The 20846-nt window shown below is 40.8% G+C and overlaps 1 protein-coding gene across 4 annotated transcripts in view; it reads right to left on the reverse strand.

The window, feature by feature from the left end:
* The window catches only part of SKIC3 (SKI3 subunit of superkiller complex), a 168664-nt gene that overhangs the window by 35192 nt on the left and 112626 nt on the right, over positions 1–20846 (reverse strand). For all 4 annotated transcript variants that reach the window (XM_077289343.1, XM_077289333.1, XM_077289352.1 and 1 more), the window contains 7 exons: positions 20089–20310; positions 15924–15996; positions 14376–14429; positions 14182–14293; positions 10174–10302; positions 3995–4113; positions 1507–1665 (listed from right to left, as the gene is read on the reverse strand). In XM_077289343.1, the coding sequence (XP_077145458.1) occupies positions 1507–1665; positions 3995–4113; positions 10174–10302; positions 14182–14293; positions 14376–14429; positions 15924–15996; positions 20089–20310 (868 nt within the window). The remainder of the gene's footprint in view (positions 1–1506; positions 1666–3994; positions 4114–10173; positions 10303–14181; positions 14294–14375; positions 14430–15923; positions 15997–20088; positions 20311–20846) is intronic.

Raw genomic sequence — 20846 nt, forward strand, 5'->3', positions numbered from 1 at the left:
TAAAGACTGCACAAAGATAAGCAAAGATTTACTTATCAGTCAGAATACTGTAGTAAAAGTGATACAAACATTTAACAAAGACTGAACTGCAGCCATCTCACAGAGATGACCACAGAATTTAACACCTAAACAGCAGAGTCTTCTGATGAGAAGGGTTGAAGAAAATCAACATGCATGGTTTACTGTAGTTCGCTAAAGAAATAAAAAGGAAAACTGGGCTGAGTGTTTCCCGTTACATAACATGGTGTTCCCTGCAGAGGAATGGCCTGAATGGGTGTGGTTCCCCAAAGGAAATATTAGTTAAAAAATATGAAGGCTACTGGGACTCTATACTCTGGTGTGATGACAACAAGATAAGCATTTATGAAAATGATGGCTTCAAAACTGTATGGTGGTGCAAAGGTCAGGCGTATAAAAAAAAATTCATGGTGCCTACAGTGAGACATGATGGTGGCAGTGCCCTTATGTGGGGTGGCACGAGTGCTGCTGGTGTCAGGGAGCTATATGGAAAGAAAAGATGGTAGCATCACTCTGTGCATTGATAGACATGCACTTTTCCAAAATGACAATGATTCAAAACAAAAATGTAAGGCCATGCAGAGAATGGGGATTCTAGCTCATCAGTCTTACAATATAATCTTCCAACAGGTGCACGGGTACATGAGTTTGTACAACGTTATCGGTGAAAAGATATCTGGCACTCCGTAAGTGGACTGAAATCTTCAAATTTATTTCAGGAACAATAATATAGACAGGACAGCTCAGTCAACAAAACCATCGCATTTTGACCAGAAGGTCTTAATCTATTGGTTGCAACGCGTTGGTATTGCGGACTGAGCTGTCCTGCCTATATTTATGTTCCTGAAATAAATTTGAAGATTTTAGTCCACTCACGGAGTGCCAGATATATTTTTCACAGTGCACATGTAAGGCCACTGTTGCATTATTGAAAAACAGGGTGAAAGTGATTCAGTAACCAAGTGTTTCCTGATCTGAACCCAATCGAACACCTAGGCGGAATTCTGGAGAGACAAGTTGAGAATCACTTGCCATTCACCATGCGGATTCTAGAAGAGTTTGTTCTTGAAGAATGGAAATAGACAGATGCTGCAATATATCATCAACTTGTTCATTCTGTCCTAAAAAATCATGGAGGTCCAACAAAATACTAGATGTAGTTTTTCATGTGGGGTGTACTCATTTTTGCATCAACTAATTTGAGTAAAACTGAAGATTTTGTAATGAATGTTATACTATTAACCTTGCTTTCATGTTATGGGTTAAAAAATGTTCTATGAAACTCAGCCTTGTCAACGTTTTGGAAATTGCTCTTGTGTTGAGAAAGATATTGATTAAAATCTTACTTTTCAAAAGCGGTGCTCTCATTTATGCTGAGCACCGCATAAGACATGGAACACCTAAAGGCATAACTAAACACTACACAGAACAAAAAACGTATCGTGGCAGCCATCTGCTGGGCACAAAGCTGAATTTCATGAGACTTACATGCCAGGCTGTCAGTGAATTTGGGTTAGACATCACAGTCTTCTTCAGCTCCTCCAGAACAGCTTCAGGTACCGAAGTCTGGGACTGCAGCAGCTGCTTGAACTGAACTTGTCTTAATAGCAGAAATAAGGAGGCTTGGTCGGGGCAGGTTTGCAATCCCTGAAAAATTCAGAATTCCATAAGTAAACAAACATTTTCATTTTAAAATCATGAAAAGTATATATATATATTTATTCATCACGGGTAGTGATGAGCAGTGGCACTACTTGTTATATGTGCCTTTATGCACCTTATTTATGTCTGGTCACAAACTGACATGGCCCTCCCACTCCAGGCATGGCTCTCTTATTTTAACACTGTTAATAAATGTGATTTTATTATTACACTATTATAATTATCTCTCCTTGCTTTTGTAGAGTGATTTACAACCTCCTCCGACAATAAGGGGATCCTTTTACCGGTTTATATATTGCTGTTGTGACTTACCATCTATGCACATGTGACTGGTGCAGTCAATCACTGATTTCAGCAGCAATGCTGGCATGCGCATACGATGGCTGGGGCTGGTCATTGGCTGCAGCAATCACAGAAGCATGCGCAGTATGTCACCACTGCAGGAGTCAAGAAAGACCAGCATGCGAACATAAAAAACAACAAATTTACCAGGTCAGCAATAGCTTTTTTTTTTCTTTCCATTTGATCCCTTTTCAAGGTTCTATGATGGCTTTTTTTCCAGTCAACCTTCTCATTTGAGGTTTTATTTTGAGGGGAACCTGTCAGCCATCATGGCTCACCTAAACAGCTACTATGTCTCTATGCCATGCGACGTCTGCATTCTCACAGCCCTCTTTCTTTGCAATCTCTCTATACTTTTAAAATTAAGTTTGATTCTGTCCTTGCATTATGTAAATGACTCGGGACTAGTTCAGTGAGACATTGATTTCCCTGGGCTAGTCCTGCCTCCCATCTTGAAAGCATGCCCTTCTGTGCATGATTAAGATGATTTGCAGGAGCGAAGTCACCATTGGCACCTTGCAAAATCTCATGCATTCGCGTCATTTTGACCCCCCACCCTGTATTAGTAGGTAAGTAACATGGCACTCCTTTATGAAGGAAGACACATTTTACTGTGCAGTAGACAATAAAGATTTGTAACGCTTTGGCCATCAACATTAGACCTTCGCCAGAAAAAACTAATTGCGAGTGAGTGGAAAGTTGCATAGTATCCTTTGGAGCCTGTGTATTGTGATAGGTCACTAGTAAAATTGTGCCTCACTTTTGGATTGAAACAAACTATAAAATATGCAACAGGATCCCTTTCAAATAAAACACAAAAATTGTATATTGTTATATATTGGGGCCTATGTATCCCTTTAAGTGACTTTTCTTTCTTGACTAGTGGTCGTTGTTGCCTCTTTTTTACAGTAAATTCTTCAAAGTCATAAATGTCCGTTGATGAATTTTGGACAAAATCAGGTGTTTTTTTATTTTGTCTTTTACGTTTTTTTGTAAAAATTCACATAATCTTTTAAAATGTTACACTTTAGCCTTCATCTGTGCAAAAATAAAATTAGACACATTCTGTAATCCAGTCGGGTGCCTGAGAACAATTTTCAACATTTTGCGACATCTTGAAAGTTTACAAATTACAAATTAAGACAAAACAGTTGAATATGGAAAACCACAAAAAAAGACAAAACCAGGTAAGGCTAACTGTTCAAAAAAGATGCAAACTAAATAGTGAATAAATAAAGTGCAAACCTAAGAGTTACTGTAAGAGTCATTTTTATTCTAGAAAAAGGGCGCAAGGATAATGATGAGTCGGGGCCTTAGACTTTACGCCGGTGTCGTAGTTTTGATGAAGGCTGCGGTGGAGTAAGATGTGCCAACCTCATTAAGAGACGTGACCCTCTTTCACTGCATCCTTCAGCTGTTATGTACCAAGGTCAGAAATATACCACAGTCATGGACTGGAGTATATTTGAGTAGTAATTTATGACACTTCTGTGGAGGAAATTATTATGAATTCGTCGCACCCTTTCTCTGCTAAGTACTGCCCAATTTGTATAAAGTAAAATGCAAAAATCACAACATTTTTGAGCAACTAGGACATTTGCAAATTTTTGCAACATATACATTTTTTTATGTGAGGTTTCTGGTGCAAACTGTTTGATGAATCAGTCCCTTAGTTTCTCATGGGGAGAGCTCCTCCGCTTGTCCCTGCCCTCCTGACATTGATCGACCACTCTGTAAACAGATGCATAGAAGCCATCTGTCAATCACAGAACTCAGGTCACTGCAGTCGTGCTCTCTGTGTCTGGTGTATTCCCTGATTGATTCTAGTAGCAAAAATGACACAATACTTTTTGCCATTTTGGCTAATAGGAGAGCAGGCCTGCCCCGATACTAGGAGGCCCTTACATAGATCAGAACAGTCTGATATCGGATCCAGAAAAGACCCCGCTGACACACAACTATGTAATTATACCTTGGTGCAGAGCGCCTCGGCCTCAGACAGCTTATCCTGATCCTTCAGTGAGGAGATGGCTTGACACGTTGACCAGCTCTCCAGGGCTTGGGCATAGCTAGTAGGGAGTTTACCTTCACCTGTACATTTGGAAAATACACATATAATGTGTGGAAATAAATGATGATGCACAAAATTCACTTCTTTCACAAACTCCTGATTATGAAGAGACAGTAATGAAATATTAGCGTTAAAAACTTTCGAACGGAGTTTGCTCACTCTTTCTAATTCAGCAGATACAATCCCTTTATCAATGCCTCCTCGCTTCTGGGACCACCCATGAGTACTGACATCAAGGCTCCTTCTCTGCTGACCTGAGATTTTTAACCCCACATACACTTAGATCCCACATTCTGTTATGAATAAGCCATGAGGATCGGTCATTTTTTTATTTTTAAGCTTTCGTTTTTACTTTCTTTGACTTTTCCACTTTCACAGCTGTATTGTATGAGAGCTTGTTTTTGGCGAGATTAGTTGTATTCTTGCTATATAATGTCTTGGAAAAAAAAGTCCAAGTGGCGTGAAATAGAAAACGAACAAAAAAAAACTAAATTCCGTAACTGATTTTAGGGTTTTGTTTTCACATCGTTGACCTGGCAACATGATTCTCCAGGTCAGTATGATCACAGCGATACCTAACTAGTGTTTTGATTTTTTAAAATTCAAATTCAGAACTGTGCAAAAAAAAAATTGTTTTGTGCCGCCATTTTCTGAGAGTCATAACTTTTTTATTTTTCCGCTAATAGAGCGGAGTCAGGGCTAGCTTTTTTTGCATGCAGAACTATAGTTTTATCAATACCATTTTGGAGCACACAGTATGATTTTATACATTTTTATTGCATTTTGGGGGGTGAATTGAAGCGACCGGAAAATGAAAATTCTGGTTTTTCGATTTTTTTTTTTATTTGACCATGCATCTAATGGGAGAAATATTTTATTGGTTTGGGAAATTATGCAACCTTGCAATACCAAATGTAATTTTTTTTTTTCATGTCACTATTTACTTTTGGAGTAAAAGGATGGTGATTTAACCCCTTAATGACAGCCAATACGTCTTTTAACTGACCTGAGATATAAGAGAATAGCCTCCCCATACAGGTGACAATCCCGCAGCTGTCGGCTGTACACTATATCTGACTATAACTTGCTGCATCAGCCACGATCAGTGTCGGCACCGTCCAAATCTGTTTAACCCCTTAGATGCTGCTGTCAATAGTGACTACTTCATTATAAATGGTTAACAGAGGGTGGGGGCTTCCTCCTAATCCCAATTGGTGTCCTCAGATCATGATTTTGTGGTCCTGATGTTTGCCATGGCAATTCATGACCAAATAGTGTCCTTAGAGTCTCACGGCTCTAGTAATCTGTTCAGAAGTTGGGGACATTTAGGTGGTAAAAATGCACATTTTCATTTCTGTCATGTCACTTTGCATTAATTCCTGAAAGCACCTGAAGGGTTAATAAACTACCTGACAGCAGTTTTCGATATGTCAGGGGGTGCTGTTTCTAAAATGGTATCACTTTTGGGGGTTTCCCAATATATGGGACCCCGTAAGTCACTTCAAACGTGGATAAGTCTGTAAAAAATAAATTTTGTAAATTTCCTTGAAAAAATGAAAAATTACTGCTACATTTTTAATCCTCCTAAAATGCTAACAAAATAAAAGAATATTTTATAACTGGTGCTGATGTAAAGCCGACATGTGGGAAATGTTATTTATTAATGGTTTGCTGTGGTATGACCATCTGGACTAAAGGGATAATCATTCAAATTTGGAAAATTGCTAATTTTTTTACATTTTTCTCAAATTTCTGATATTTTTTATAAATAAACACAAAACATATTGACCTAAATTTACCATTATCATAAAGTATAATGTGTCACGAAATAACAATCTCAAAATCACTGGGATTTGTTGAAGCGTTCCAGAGTTATTACCACATAAAGTGACACTGGTCAGATTTAAAAAATTTGGCTCCGTCACTAAGGGGTTAAACTTTAGGATTTCTAAAAAAAATATTTTTGAATGTTTTTTTTCCATCTTTAATTTGTCCCCGGAAGGAACTTGAACCTGTCGTTCCTCTCCATTGGTAAAAATCCAAACTATGTAATGAATGGCATAAACCACATCCAGTCTGTTATAATAGCCTCCTTTATGATTAGATTTTAATGTTTTACATTAACTTCATAATATGTTTATCGAGTCAATAGACAAATTCAGCGAATTGATATTCATCATAATCACCATAGAGGTGAAAGGACACAACCTTCGATGCGAACAGTCCAACTGCCCCAGCCATCAGCAGGCATGAGGAGGCAGAGACGCTGTCTGACGATCCGAGGTCTCCACCTGTGGCGGCATTTCGGGTGCACGTCCCCTTCCTCAAGCTTGATTATGATGAATAGTGATTCCCTGAATTTGAATATTGATTCTATGAACATATTCTTAAGTTAAAGTAAAAGACTGAAATATAATCATAAAGGAAACTATTACCACACACTGGATGCCGTTTATTATATAGTTGGGATCTCCTCTGTAGCTCAGTTACAGGTTAGGCTGTAAGAGTTCTAACATGGCAGTCACGGGAGTCTTCAGAAAGTCTCTAAGTGTCATGGCAATCGATTGGCACCCTCCATTTATGTCGCGCAGGGTGCTAGCTATATAACATGAGTAGGATCTGTGCTGCATCCAGCTCCGTGCACAGCCAGTCACTAGGGGGTTAATACACCCTTATAGCTGTCAGCGCTCTATTTTTCTGGTACAGACTTTCAGGATTATCTGCATTGACAATGTTCACATTTCATTTACATCTGTGTTATAAAATTCCTATGTCGGAGGGTCAGATTTTCCACAGGAGGGACACAAGAGACAGATGACGGATCCAAAACTACTAGTTTATTAAACATTGTGATACCTACAATGGCAAAAATATCTGTAAAATTATCTTTAACCCCTCAATTCCTTTTTTCCATCCCTTCTATTTAATTTTTCTGTCTATATGGCCATGAGGGCTTGTTTTCTTGAGGGATGAGATTTAATTTTGAATGACAGCGTTCATTTTACAATATACAGACCTAAAAAATGACCATTTTTTGGGGTTTAATTTCCACGGTGTTCATTATGAGGTAAAAATGACCTGGGAAGATGACCCCTTGGGTCCATGCAATGAACGTGATGACAAAGGTTTGTTAAAGGGAACCTGTCACCGCCCCCCCCCCAGTCGTTTCAAACTAAAAGAGCCACCTTGTGCAGCAGTAATGCTGCATTCTGACAAGGTGGCTCTTTTAGTTCTGGGTGCTGTAACTAGAGAAATAATCAGTTTTGTAATTTGTCAGAAATACCTGGTCTTCAGTCAAGGAGGCTGGCGTTTCCCCCCTGCTTCAGACGCCACACAGCCGTCACTCAGATCTTCTTGGCGCCGGGCGCCACCTCCTCACCACTGTTTTCAAAATAGCCGGTGCCTGCGCTCTTTTCTCCTGCCTTAGGCAGGCGCAGTGAGCGCTGGCCGTACGTACGCCCTGCCTGTGAATCCCAGCCCCGCAGTGACTTATGATTTATTCATACTACGGGGCTGGGATTCCTGGGCATGCGCACTGCGTGTCTAAGCCTCTCACCCTCTCCCACTGCCCGCTACAGCGTGTGCATCCTCAGGTGATCCCTCCTCAATGCAATCGCCTGGAACCTTTCCAAATCCTCACAGCTGGTGTGTGTGTGTAGCAGGCGGTGGGAGAGGGTGAGAGGCTTAGACACGTAATGCGCATGCCCAAGAATCCCAGCCCCGTAGTATGAATGAATCATAAGACACTGCGGGGCTGGGATTCACAGGCAGGGCGTACGTACGCACAGAGGACAGATGGCCAGCGCTCACTGCGCCTGCACCGGGCAGGAGAAAAGAGCGCAGGCACCGGCTATTTTCAAAACAGCGGTGAGGAGGCGGCGCCCGGCGCCAAGAAGATTTGAGTGACGGCTGTGTGGCGTCTGAAGCAGGGGGGAAACGCCTGCCTCCAGGACTGAAGAAGGGTATTTCTGACAAATTAAAAAACTGATTATTTCTCTAGTTACAGCACCCAGAACTAAAAGAGCCACCTCGTCAGAATGCAGCATTACTGCTGCACAAGGTGGCTCTTTTAGTTTGAAACGACTGGGGGGTGACAGGTTCCCTTTAAGAAAAATAGTGTAATGTGTCACCATTATAAAAAACCCAAAACTTCCCATTTTTTCCATTGATGGGGTTATATTAGAGACTGTAAATAACAAGCACTTTTCACCTATTGTGTCCCCCCATTTCCTTGTAGATTGTAAGCTTGCGAGCAAGGACCTCACTCCTAATGTCACTGTTTAAATTGTCTTAACTTGTACTGAATTTATTGTCTGTACATGCCCCCGCTTAATTGTAAAGTGCTGCGGAATATGTTGGCGCTATATAAATAAAAATTATTATTATTATAGCAAACTGTGGTTTTCATAATTAATATTTTGTGGCACATATAACATTTTTATTGAGTTTTATTGCACTTTTTGGGGAAATTGTGGCAAAAACTCCCCACCAATCTGGTATTTTGGGGGCATGCAACTCTGCCTGAAATGTATTTGAGACTGGAGCACATTTCCAAAGTATGTTACTCCACTAAACTAACTGTTCAGTAATTTGGTGGGTGGCCGTAGCTCTCATCCATACTGGTGTATTTTGCTGAAGTAGAAATAGTTTTGTGCAACTTCCATAAAATATTGTGACTTATTAAAAAGTTTTATGCTCCAATTCTGGCATAAACACCTTAATGAATCGACGTTTTGCTTGTGGGTTTAATAATTTTATACTTTGATAGTCGGAACTTCCTTTGTGTGGAGTGAGCAAAGCATGTCAGTGCTCCATTCATTCTCTATGGGACTGCCAGAAAAAGCTGAGTGCTGTACTCTAGTATCTCCAGCAGTCCCTTAGAAAATAAATGGAGAAGTAGCGTTGAGTTCTCAATATTGTGGGGGTTGGAATAGTGGTTGGTTGATCAGTAAGTCCTGTTTTAGCTGTGTTATTTTGTATTTTATTTCTGGGTTTTAATAATAATAATAATAATAATAATAATAATAATAATCTTTATTTTTATATAGCGCTAACATATTCCGCAGCGCTTTACAGTTTGCACACATTATCATCGCTGTCCCCATTTGGGGCTCACAATCTAAATTCCCTATCAGTATGTCTTTGGACTGTGGGAGGAAACCGGAGTTACCCGGAGGAAACCCACGCAAACACGGAGAGAACATACAAACTCTTTGCAGATGTTGTCCTTGGTGGGGTTTGAACCCAGGACTCCAGCGCTGCAAGGCTGCTGTGCTAACCACTGCGCCACCGTGCTGCCCACGGGTTGTCCATCATCCTTGCTCTTTATTCCCCCTAATATTGTTCCCGTAATGCAAATTACATTTCCCATGATACCTGTGGATTTCCACATTGTGGTCCCATCACACATGCTTTACTCATAGACTTTGAGTGATAGATCAGTAGCAGAGAACTGCTGCCCCCTAATTCACACTGATACATCTGAGGCCTCGCTCTCTCGTCTCCTGCTTGTGATAGGTTTCCCCCTGAAAGCACTTACAAGCAGGATGCAGGAGAGGCAGTCTGCAGCTGCATCACATAGCAATATACTGGACATTCTGCACACAGTATTCACTTTATGGACTTGTACATCACTGCTGTCTCATAGAAGGCAGAAATTTGGAAATAGGAGGGCAGAGGTAGATGGGGAGAGGGCTGTAGTTCACTGGGTGTTAGAGACTCATTTTCTTGTTTACACAGAAAAAACTGTATTGGACTGGTGGTCAGACTGGAAATCACATGACACAGATGCCTATGATGAAAGGTTCAGATATAAATATAACTGAGCTAAGAAGAAACATATTTTAGATAGCATAAAGCCATTGAGGAATTTTTTCCTTATATACCATAGATACAAACAATACAATGTCAGTGTTATTATAACTACAGCAGAAGTCAGTCCTGTGCTGTGTATTTTCTAACCTTGAAAACTAGCCATGGAAGCTGCTAGATGTTAAGTCCACAATCTAGTCTGATTCCCCATATGTCCAGAGTTCCCAACAACTGGCCAGAGTTATTCACCTGTAGGAGTGGGTACTTACTTTTAGATTTCACGGATGCTGCAAATATTACGTCACACTCAGTGCCTTTGGCTGATTTCCTAGTAACGTAGGAAGCAGCATTTTCCATTTGAAAGGCAGCCATTAACCCAGCCCATACTGCAGGATTATCTGAACATTAAATACATCAAAATCATTTTAAAGTAGCAATTACTTAAATTTTAAAATATAAAAGAAAATGAAACGTTAAATGAGTTGTCCAAGACTAAGTTGTAATTTTTTTATATTGGTCCATATCCCAATGCACAGTTTTAATACACTTTATTAATCATATCCTCTCAGATAAACATTCCCAATACAGGTCATAAGAGGCTTGGTCTGCTCTTCAAGGGGTGTGCCTGATCACGAGTCATACATCAGGCATATGTTCTTTTTTTCCCTGCTCAAGACTTCCGCAAATATACGTGATATCATAAGACAAGTCACATACATGGACAGTCTAAAGTGCATGCATGGTTTAAAGAGGAACATTCATCAGTTTGAGCATGTTCCACTTGCGACCTCCTGGAACAGTGCCTGCAAAGTTGAATAAAATGTAGTTTTTATTTGTTAATTTCTCCACTCAGTTGCAGAGAAATTAGCTTGTAAAGTCCAAGTTAAAATGTATGTTATAGCTCAACTGGGTATTATCAGAGATTAGTCTCTGGGGGCGTGTACTTCTTCCCCTGCATGAGGTTGACCAATCATAAGCAGGCAGCATCATGCAGGAGAGAAAAGAACACAACCTCCTTTCCTGACTGATCCCTGCAGCTACTGTATAGAAATACAGCAGAGCTGAGTTATGTATCATTGCAAACACTTCCAGATCTCATCTCACAGAGCTACCAGCTTTCATCCTCCCCACACACTGACAGCTGTGAGATGCAAGGGTTTGTAATGATTCATAATTCAGCTTTCTGCTGCAGAGATCAGTCAAGAAACAAGGGCGTGTTCTTTTCTCCCCTGCATGATGCTGCCTGCTTATGATTGGTCAACCTCTTTAAATAGTGTCCTGTACGAAAGATGGACTTATCCTGCCTATGTGTGTGATATCGCTTATTATGACCTGACCAGGGAAAAATACATGCATGATGCACGGCACATGACTCGGGATCATCAGATCCATTAAGATATACGGTAATTTAAAAAAATAAAAAATTAGTAGCGCACAACCCTTGGTAAGAACTAAAAAGAAAATACCTGAAAAACATGCAGCACATATATATGTAATGCATCTCATGACTATTAGAGCAAATAGAATGTAATAAATGTAAGTAAAGGACGAAGGAATCTGTGAATTCCGAAACGCGTAGGAAGATTGGTCCACCGCGCTCTCTGTAGCCAGCCACGTGAACCATCACGCGTGACGTCACGCAAGGTCACGCTCACAGTGCACCTACTGGCATTCTTAGCGGTACTCGGCTCCCGCTTCACACGGGTTGATGTTCCTGAGGGATGCTTGTCACCAGCCGGGACAGCGCCCCAGGATACTTGGTCTCCACATATAATCCATCGATTCCATATTGCGAAAGGACTACAAGTGGGCATCAAAGACACCAGCGTTCTTAAAGAAATCACGGGACAACAGGTACTCTTTTTTACCAGAACGAGTGTGGTCCCACTGATTCATTTACTTCATTTTCTTTTCTCATTTATATTTCATTGATATTTCATCTAGATTTCACCTGCCAAGTATTTTTGAACTAGTGAGTTACTAGTTCAGCTCATGGTGGTAGATAAGCAATAGAAAGAATATTAATTAGTAAGGGTGGATTTTAATCTAACACGGGTTTCTTCTCCTCTCCGCTGGGTGAGCAGCCAGCAAGTTCATTCATTGCTAAATCAGTTTAACTGGCAGTCTTAGAGGACATACCCTAGCGCAAATGTAAATCCTTTATTTTTCAAGAATGTAATAAATACCAATTAATTATTTTTTAGAGCACGCTGGTCAATTTTACGTTGAAGATTCTATCATGAATTCTAGGGAAATTCCCAAAACTTCAGTAATGTTAATATTATAAATTTTATTACAAAACCTTCAGTTTTAGTCAAATTAATTGATGCAAAAATGAAACAAGATTTTTCAAGAGAACCTGTCATATAATAATGCTCTCAAACTGCAGATATGGGGTTAATCTGCAGGCTAATAGTGTTATTAAACTACCCGGCACCTGCACTTAACCGAACACTGCCGGAAGAAAATTAACTTTATTACCCCAGGAAGATTTTGGGTTTCAGTCATTGGGGCGGTGCATGGTCAATAACCCTCGGCACTGACTGACAGCCAGCCCCAATGCAGAGTCAGGTTACAGCCGCCGCTCTGTATACACAGGACCGACACCAAGCAGGTTAGTAATGCTATTAACCTTGAGATTAACCACATATCTGCCGGTTAATAGAGGTTTTTCTGGTGACAGGTTAAAAACAGCACCAATTCTTCTAGGCTTGGAGCGAACAAATTGGTGACAAAAGTGATGGCGGAAGTGTGAAAAAAATATAAACTCCCTAAATGTGTTCATATCTACTATCATAGCTTTTCTTTTACAATGACTCTAGTTAACTGATGCAGTGATATTACAATCAATTTTATTTAGGGAAGGGAGAATACATAAAAGCTGCTTTAGTGAAGAAGTAATAAAACAAGTACAAATGGAAGAACACATCATAATTACATTTATATTTCACAAGTGACAAGCACTGTAACTAATGCGCTGTCCAGCACAGAACTCTAGGGGGCGCTGCACATCAAAACGGATTTCCTCAAGCTCTGTATGTGGCCTCAACTATTCTGGAAATGACAGTAATAAGGAAACAAATGCTTCCATATAATTAACTCCTTCCCCACACACTTCTCATCAACTATATAATGTATAGAAAATCATTACTACTACAACTAAAAAAAGAAAAACTTATGGTTTGCATCAATATATTCTGAGAGCCAGAAACTCTATTTTTTTGGTTGATGAGGTTGTGTGAGGACATTTTTTTTTAATGGTACCATTTTGGTGAACATATGATTTTTTGGGGGGCGATGCACTGAAAAACAGAAATGATAACATTATTTTTTGTATTCACCATATGGGATAAATAGGTTTACATGTTAATAGTTTAAACCAGTGTTGCTCATCCAGAGAGGAGCCTCCTAGCTGTTGGTGAGGTGTGGCTGTAAAGGCCATTTTTATAGAAGTGATCAGATTTGGCACAAGCCTTTCTATGGTTGGAGAAACAATTTAGTTTAGCAACATACAGTAAATGACACGTTTCGCACTAATTGTGGCTTCAGGTCACACAAAAAAGAAAAATGAGAGTTATTTTTAATTTGTGCCCTTCAGATGGGGAAGCCCAATCATCATTGTGGTCTGTCTGATGAGGCCGCTGAAGAAGACTGATTAGAGGTCTGAACGGTCTCTGGTTAGAAGTGGTGTAGCACAAGGTTCAGTGCTGGATCCACTATTATTTATAAATTATATAGATGGGATTAATAAGTTTAGTGCGATCTCAAAAAATGGAAACACTGCGTAGTACAGTGTAGTCTATGGAAGATCTTCATACTTAATAATGGAAAAAAGAGTTTGGGCATCCGCTGGACAGATGAGGTATGTGGAGACATGTGAAGTTATGCACCAGGCCACTAATAATAAGCAGAGTTCTAGGGGGATTCCAACTATGAGAGTCACTTGTACAGAAGGATATGGGTGTACTTGTAGATTCTAGACTAAATAGCAGAACAAAGCAGGATATGTCATTGTCATGTATAAAACGACGTATGAACCCTGGTACAGAGACGTAATATTACCACGTTACATAGCGCTAGTGTTACCACATCTGGAATACGCGGGTGGTTGGGAGAGCTGCTAAGCAGGGAACACTTAGATGAACATGGATGGATGGGGATCCTACAGATTTTATCTCCACTGATCAGTACATAATGGCTTATCATAGTAGTATATCATCACTTTACTAAATTGGAAAAACCTTTAACGAGATGAGTAAATATATCTATCGGAATACCTGGAAAGAAATGTGCAGCCCTTTGCGCTGTCTTCAGAGCATTCTGCTTCCTGTTGTCAGTTGTCAGACAACCAGCAGCTAATTCATTCACTGCCATGTACAATAGTGAAGTCTAAGGAGAAAAACACTGGGGTAAGTTGCTGCTGTCCAAGATTTGTGAAACATTTCCTAATGAAACCCTACAGGTGTTTTACCTTTGCTTGGCTCAGATTCAGTGAATGTGCAACAATGCCGGCAGCAGCTCCACCCTATAAAGAGTACAATAAATATGGATGTCATCAGGAATCTTGGACAGTGTCTTGGAAAAATTAAGTATCACAATCATCGAATACGTTCACGGGTTAAAGCACCATTCCAGTGTTTTTCATCTTTATTTAAATCGCTGGAGGTCTCTTACTAACGTAAGATCCCTGTCCGTAGAAATATCCTCACAACCCAATGTCTTCAGCTGTTTCCGTGACTGCTCCGGTCATGCGCTGCCATCTTATGACCGCAGTTTCTGACTGGTCGGAAGTCAGAGGCAACGGTCACAAGCTCTCAATGAAAGTCTATGAAAGCCAGTACAAGGCGGTCATAAATTTGCATTGAAAAGTGACTTCCGGCACATTTCAGTGTTTGGTCACAAACTGCTACCGGCGGCTGGAAAGTATAAAGCTAGTGTCAAGGAACTTCCATTAGTAGCACCACCCCAGATGGAGGCACACTGTAAGGTAAACACACTGTAATTTACAAGAAGTTTTAAGGTCAGAGATCGGGGGTTAACACTTGGATTTCTGACATGGATGTGTCATAGATCTACAATGGGGTCAATATGTGTTTGTTTCTTTATCCATAATCTGTGGGGGAAAATGTGAATGGTTATAATTTTTATAAATTATTTTTTTTATGCGGCCCAATATGTTTTCCAGGGTATGTAAATGGCATTACATAAACACTATTCAAATCCACTGAATAAGGAATGCGCACAGATTTCATAGTTAATCAGCAGCAATATCTGTGATATCTGAACTTGGACTTATTAAAAAAAGAGGAGGCAAAACTTAACTCATTAAATGCAACATGGCTTTACAGGCTTTAGCAAGTTACAGCTGCAGTCCAAGGGGATACACTGATTTACATGCAATCTTGTGGGTTGTTTCCGCCACTCAATGATTAAAATCAGTCAGTGGCGCAGCAAAACGTCTCTATGCAGCCTTGCCACTTTCTTGTTATTGGCCTTATGAGGGCAGGGTTATACAGTATGATTGGGGGGCATGCTTTAGGGGCCATCTTACATAAAGCATAACTCATCAGTTAGACAATAAGACTAAGTAGAAGTATAATTACCACTGGGAAAACTTCACTCTTTTTTCAAAGTTACATTTGCAAGATTTTTTTTAAGACTGTCAATAGCCTTTATATATAAGAATAACTAGAATTTGGATTAATGCTGAATAAAAATAAATATTACTGCACATCGGGATTGAACAGGTTTCAAAGAGAAACTGAATGGACACTGTCATACTGTGCAAGACGACACACAATTGACAAGCAGAATGGTTAATATCCGGTGGTCTTACATCCATGATAATGGTTTAATTTCCAGTTAAAAAAATGTTTCCAAGAACAATTTTAGAAGGATGAGCTAAATAATGTACTATAATTGCTATTTCCTTGAGGATACAAGTAACCTTAGTCTAGTGACAGTGGCGTGTAAAGCCTACAAAACTGAAGCCGGGTTGGAAAAACGGATAAAATCTTACCCTAGCATTCCTGGGAGCATACAAGGGCACGATCCTCGATAAAAGACACCACAACTCAGGATTCCCTGGATGGCTAATAATAAGAAACATGAAGATTACATGGCAGGTAGGAGACAAAGACACAACTATTTCATTTTCCAGCCAGGCAATAGTGAATTCCACAATTAGCAATAAAAGAAAAATAACATACCATAATGGTATACTATACAGAACAGTGCAAACTTTGTGCAGGTGTGGAAAAACGCTGCAAAGTAAGGATGCTTACAAAAATGGAGGTGTTAACAGGTTATTTTTTATCAATTAACAAAATGTAAAGTGCATAAACAAAAGAGATATCTAAGTTACATGAATATTTGGTGTGACCGCCCTTTGTCTCCAAAACAGCATTAGTTCATCTAGGTACACGTTCACAAAGTCAGGGATTTTGTAGGATCATAGTCATGTGTAGGTGTAACCAATTATACCAAACAGGTGATACTGATCATCATTTTAATATGAAGGTTGAAGCACAGTCATTATTAATGATAATGATAATGACTCATTAACTGATATGGAAACACCTGAAGAACAACCAGACTCTGCTACGAAGGTGAGATTGTGGAAGACGTTTCATGTCACAGGTCTTACATACACCACGGCAAGACACAAGGAGTCTCCCAAGCAAAGATTTCAAATCAGACTAAAGATGTGCTGTTCAAGCTATTTTTATAAAGCACCAAGAAGTGGTTAACGTTAAAGAGGTTGTTAACTACTTTAGTATTGATGACCTAACCTTAGGATACGTCATCAAGTCTGATTGGTCTGGGCCCGAAACCTGGCATTCCCGCTAGTGATGAGCAAGGGTACTTGTTGCTCAGGTGACCTCCGAGTATTTATGACTGCTCGGAGATTTAGTTTTCATCGCGGCAGCTGAATGATTTACAGCTACTAGCCAGGCTGAGTACATGTGGGGGTTGCCTGGTTGCTAGGGAATCCCCACATGTAATCAAGCTGGCTAGTAGCTGTAAATCATTCAGCTGCCGCATGAAAACTAAATCTCAGCAGTCATAAATACTCGGAGGTCACCCAAGCGTGCTCGGGAAAACCTGAGCAACGAGTACACTCGCTCATTACTAATCCCCGCCGATCAGCAGTCATTGGTGTCGGCCCCAAATACTCTCTTGTGGAGCTGGCCGTCTTCTGATCATGCCCGCCGCTGGGAACTACACATCTGCATCCTGATGATTTGAACAGGAGGTGGATATGCAATACCCTGTCTCGGCCACTATCAGAAGACAGCCTGCTCCGCAAGGGAGTATTACTGGCCGGTGGCCGCCGATATCAGTAGCAGCTCATCGGTGGGAGTGCCGGGTGCCGACCAACCATATATTGATGATCTATCCTAAAGATAGGTCATCAATGCTAAAGTAGTGAGAAAACTCCTTAAAAACCATAGATGCAGTGGTTTGCGAACAAAATTTAATGCAAAAGATAAACAAGGCATCATGATTACTTCCCTTTAAAATCAGAAAATGTCCAGCAGTGTCATCAGCTCAGAAATGGCAGCAACCAGTGGGATTCAGTTATACCCATCTACTGATCTGAGACGTCTGGGCATAAATGGTGCTCAAGGAAGAATTGAAGCCAAAAAAGTATACCTTCGACATGAAAACAAAGCCAAGCAAAGCAAGGAGTTGTCCAGACCAAATCAATAAGTCTGCACTTACTCTGTGTGACTACAGACTTATTAATTCCACCCCCCCCCCCTCAACAAAGGGCACTAACGAACGTGAGTTGTGGGGAATCGCCAGGTTCAGACCTGGGACCAGAAAAAGTATGTATGAGTTATACGTACTCCCGGGCAGTGGGCGTGACCTTGCTCCATGGACTTGCATGGAGCGATTCCTCACCCTGTCTAATTCGTGGCTGACTAGAGGGAGCAGCCTCGCTGCATACAAGGATATGAAGAGCAAGGCCATATCCACTGCCCGAGAGTATGTATAACTCATACATACCCTCCTGTCCCAAGTCTGAAACTGGCGAATCATCGCAGCACACAGTGCGTGCACTGGGGGGATTCATAAGTTTGCAGTCACACAGAATCAATGCAGACTTATCGGTTTGGACAGGACAACCCCCTTAACTATGCAAGTAAATATAGGAACTGATGTGCAAACTCATTTGGTGCAGGTGCTCTGGACTGATGAATCCCAATGTGAAATGTTTGAGGGTAACAGAAGGCAGTTTGTTGGCTGGAGAGCAGTACAATAATGAATGTCTGCAGGAAACTGTGAACCATGGTGGAAGTTTATTGCAAATCTGGGGCTGTATCTCAGCAATGGAGATGGGGATTTGATCAGGACTAATGGGGTCCTCAATGCTGAGAAATCCAGGCAAATACTTATCCATAATGCAATACCATCACTTTATTTTATTTTTTAAAACATTCTTACTTAGCAGCATTTTTTTCTACACCTGTCTAAATCTTTAATACAATGTATTATTAAAAAAAAACACAGAAAATGACAGCTCATCAGGCCAGCATCACTTGCATCTAGGGAGCACGACAGCCTGAGCAGGCAAAGAAGTAAATCAGCAGAAGGTCGGCACTCCGTTTTCTTTGGTTCATCACTTTATTGGAAATCCATGTGCACAAAAGACATAGTTTGATCTTCAATACACCTTATGCATTTCGAAATATCACTTTAGTCATAGATGTCTATGATTCAGGAATGATATTCCGAAACGCGTAAAATGCATTGACCAAACTATGTCTTTTGTACACATGGATTTCCAATAAAGTGTTAAACCGAGGAAAACGGAGTGCCGACCTTCTGCTCAAATATATCATACAGTTATACTGTTCTAGTTTTCCTCCATGCTGTAATGAATATACAATGTTCTACAGAACAGGCAATGAATTTATTTATTATGTGATTGGGTTGCATTTATTCCTGGGAAGACTGTCCACAAATTGGGGCATGGTACTTAAAAGCCTCTTAAGGTTGCAGACATTTTTTCATATTAGCGGTTTTGTGTTTTCCTCTCCATCTTCCTAACTTTTTTATTTTTACATCTGCATAGTAAAATGAGGGCTTGTTTTTGTGTGATGTGTTGTAGTTTTGAATGGCACCATTCACATTAGCACATAATATACTGGAAAGCAGGAAAAAATTGCAAATGTGGTGAAATGGTAGGAAAGAAAAAGCAATTGCGTCAATTCTGATTTTTGGTTTTCCTTTTTACAACATGATTGTAGAGGTAAGTATAATTACAGTTATAAAGTATTTTCTTCTAAAAGAGTGCAAAGTTCTTCTTACCAAGATATAAGGGGTAGGACCCTACTTGAGCACCTTTGTGCTGGGGTGCTGTGTCCCATTTTCTGCTGCAATTCCTGGACTGGCTGTGGGTCTCCTCACCAGCACTCAACACCCTCATATATTTTTATGAGACTTGAGATTGCGTCAGGAGATCCGTAGTTCCAGGAAATCCTGGTCCATACACAGATCATGAAACTCGGAAGTGTGAAACTGGTCTAAACCCAGAGAGATCGATCGTCGATCCAGATAGGAAGCGTAAGTGATTGTGAATCAAGTTCACATGCTTCAAGTAAATAAAAGTGATAACAGGTCACTGGAGAGGAACAGCAAGATAACCCCAAAAAGTGAATGGTTTTGCATGTGGTGGTCACAGACAATTGGTCTTTTGATTAGCATTCAAAAAAGAAACCCAGAACTTGCAGGTCGACCATTAGTACCCCGGTCTCCTCATCGATGAGAGACAGATCACAGTGAGTGACAGACACATGATGGATTTGGTGGCGGATCAGTAATATTCTGGGGAGGCTACATGACTGCTGGTAGGTCCCGGGATGAAATCCACAGAGCCAGACCTTGTGCTGGTGCAGTGGGCCCCGAGTTCCTCCCAGTGGCCGGCCTTATGTGGTCAGAGTGGGCATATTCAGACTATCAGCATGTGGGTGACGCGGCCATATCTAAACCAAAGAATGGAGATCTTCAATTATTACTGGCTGCCTATAGATACAGTGCTGTATAAATGGCTACAAATGAAAAGTATAAAGAGTGGAGCCAAAATTGTTTAGTATTACTGATAATTCTGCGCTTTTCATTAAAGCTGCCCTATAGCCATTAAAAGCTATGATGTAGTATCTTCATCACATACTAACCTGTGTATAGCTTTGCAGGCCTGTCTCTGTACTGCAGCATTCCTCCCTTGTAAAGCATATATAGCCGATATAATAAGGCACCTCTCATAGACATTATCATTCATTTTTACATGCTTGAGTAGCTCGTTAAGAGCGGCTGTTGCTAGAGTAACGTCACACTTAGCTAGGCCCAAAGCACACAGGGCGTGCAGACTTTCAATGCTGGGTTCCTTTAATACAGAGCTGTAAAAAACAAAAAAACAAGCAGCAAGTGATAAAACATTACAGGACACTCTGGTAAACAGGACAGAAATAAAAAAAAAAAATCAATTATCATAAGATATGTATCAAAGAGAACCCATCAGCACGATTTTATAATGTAAAGTAAAGACATGGCTGTAATGGCGCTGTAATACTGATTACTCTGTTGCCTTTGGTGAAGAAATCCGGTCTGTGATTCCCCAGCCCCTCCGCCTGCCTCAGCTCTGTGATTCCGCGGTCCCTCTGCCTTCCTCCGCTCTGTGATTCCTCAGCCCCTCTGCCTGCCTCCGGTCTGTGATTCCCTGGCCCCTCCGCCTGCCTCCGGTCTGTGATTCCCCGGCACCTCCGGTCTGTGATTCCCCGGCCCCTCTGCCTGCCTCCAGTCTGTGATTCCCCGGCCCCTCCACCTGCCTCCAGTCTGTGATTCCCCGGCGCCTCCACCTGCCTCCGGTCTGTGATTCCCCAGCGCCTCCGGTCTGTGATTCCCCGGCCCCTCCACCTGCCTCCGCTCTGTGATT

Source organism: Ranitomeya variabilis, chromosome 1 (genome assembly GCF_051348905.1).
Source record: "Ranitomeya variabilis isolate aRanVar5 chromosome 1, aRanVar5.hap1, whole genome shotgun sequence".
NCBI classification, from domain to species: Eukaryota; Metazoa; Chordata; class Amphibia; order Anura; family Dendrobatidae; genus Ranitomeya; species Ranitomeya variabilis.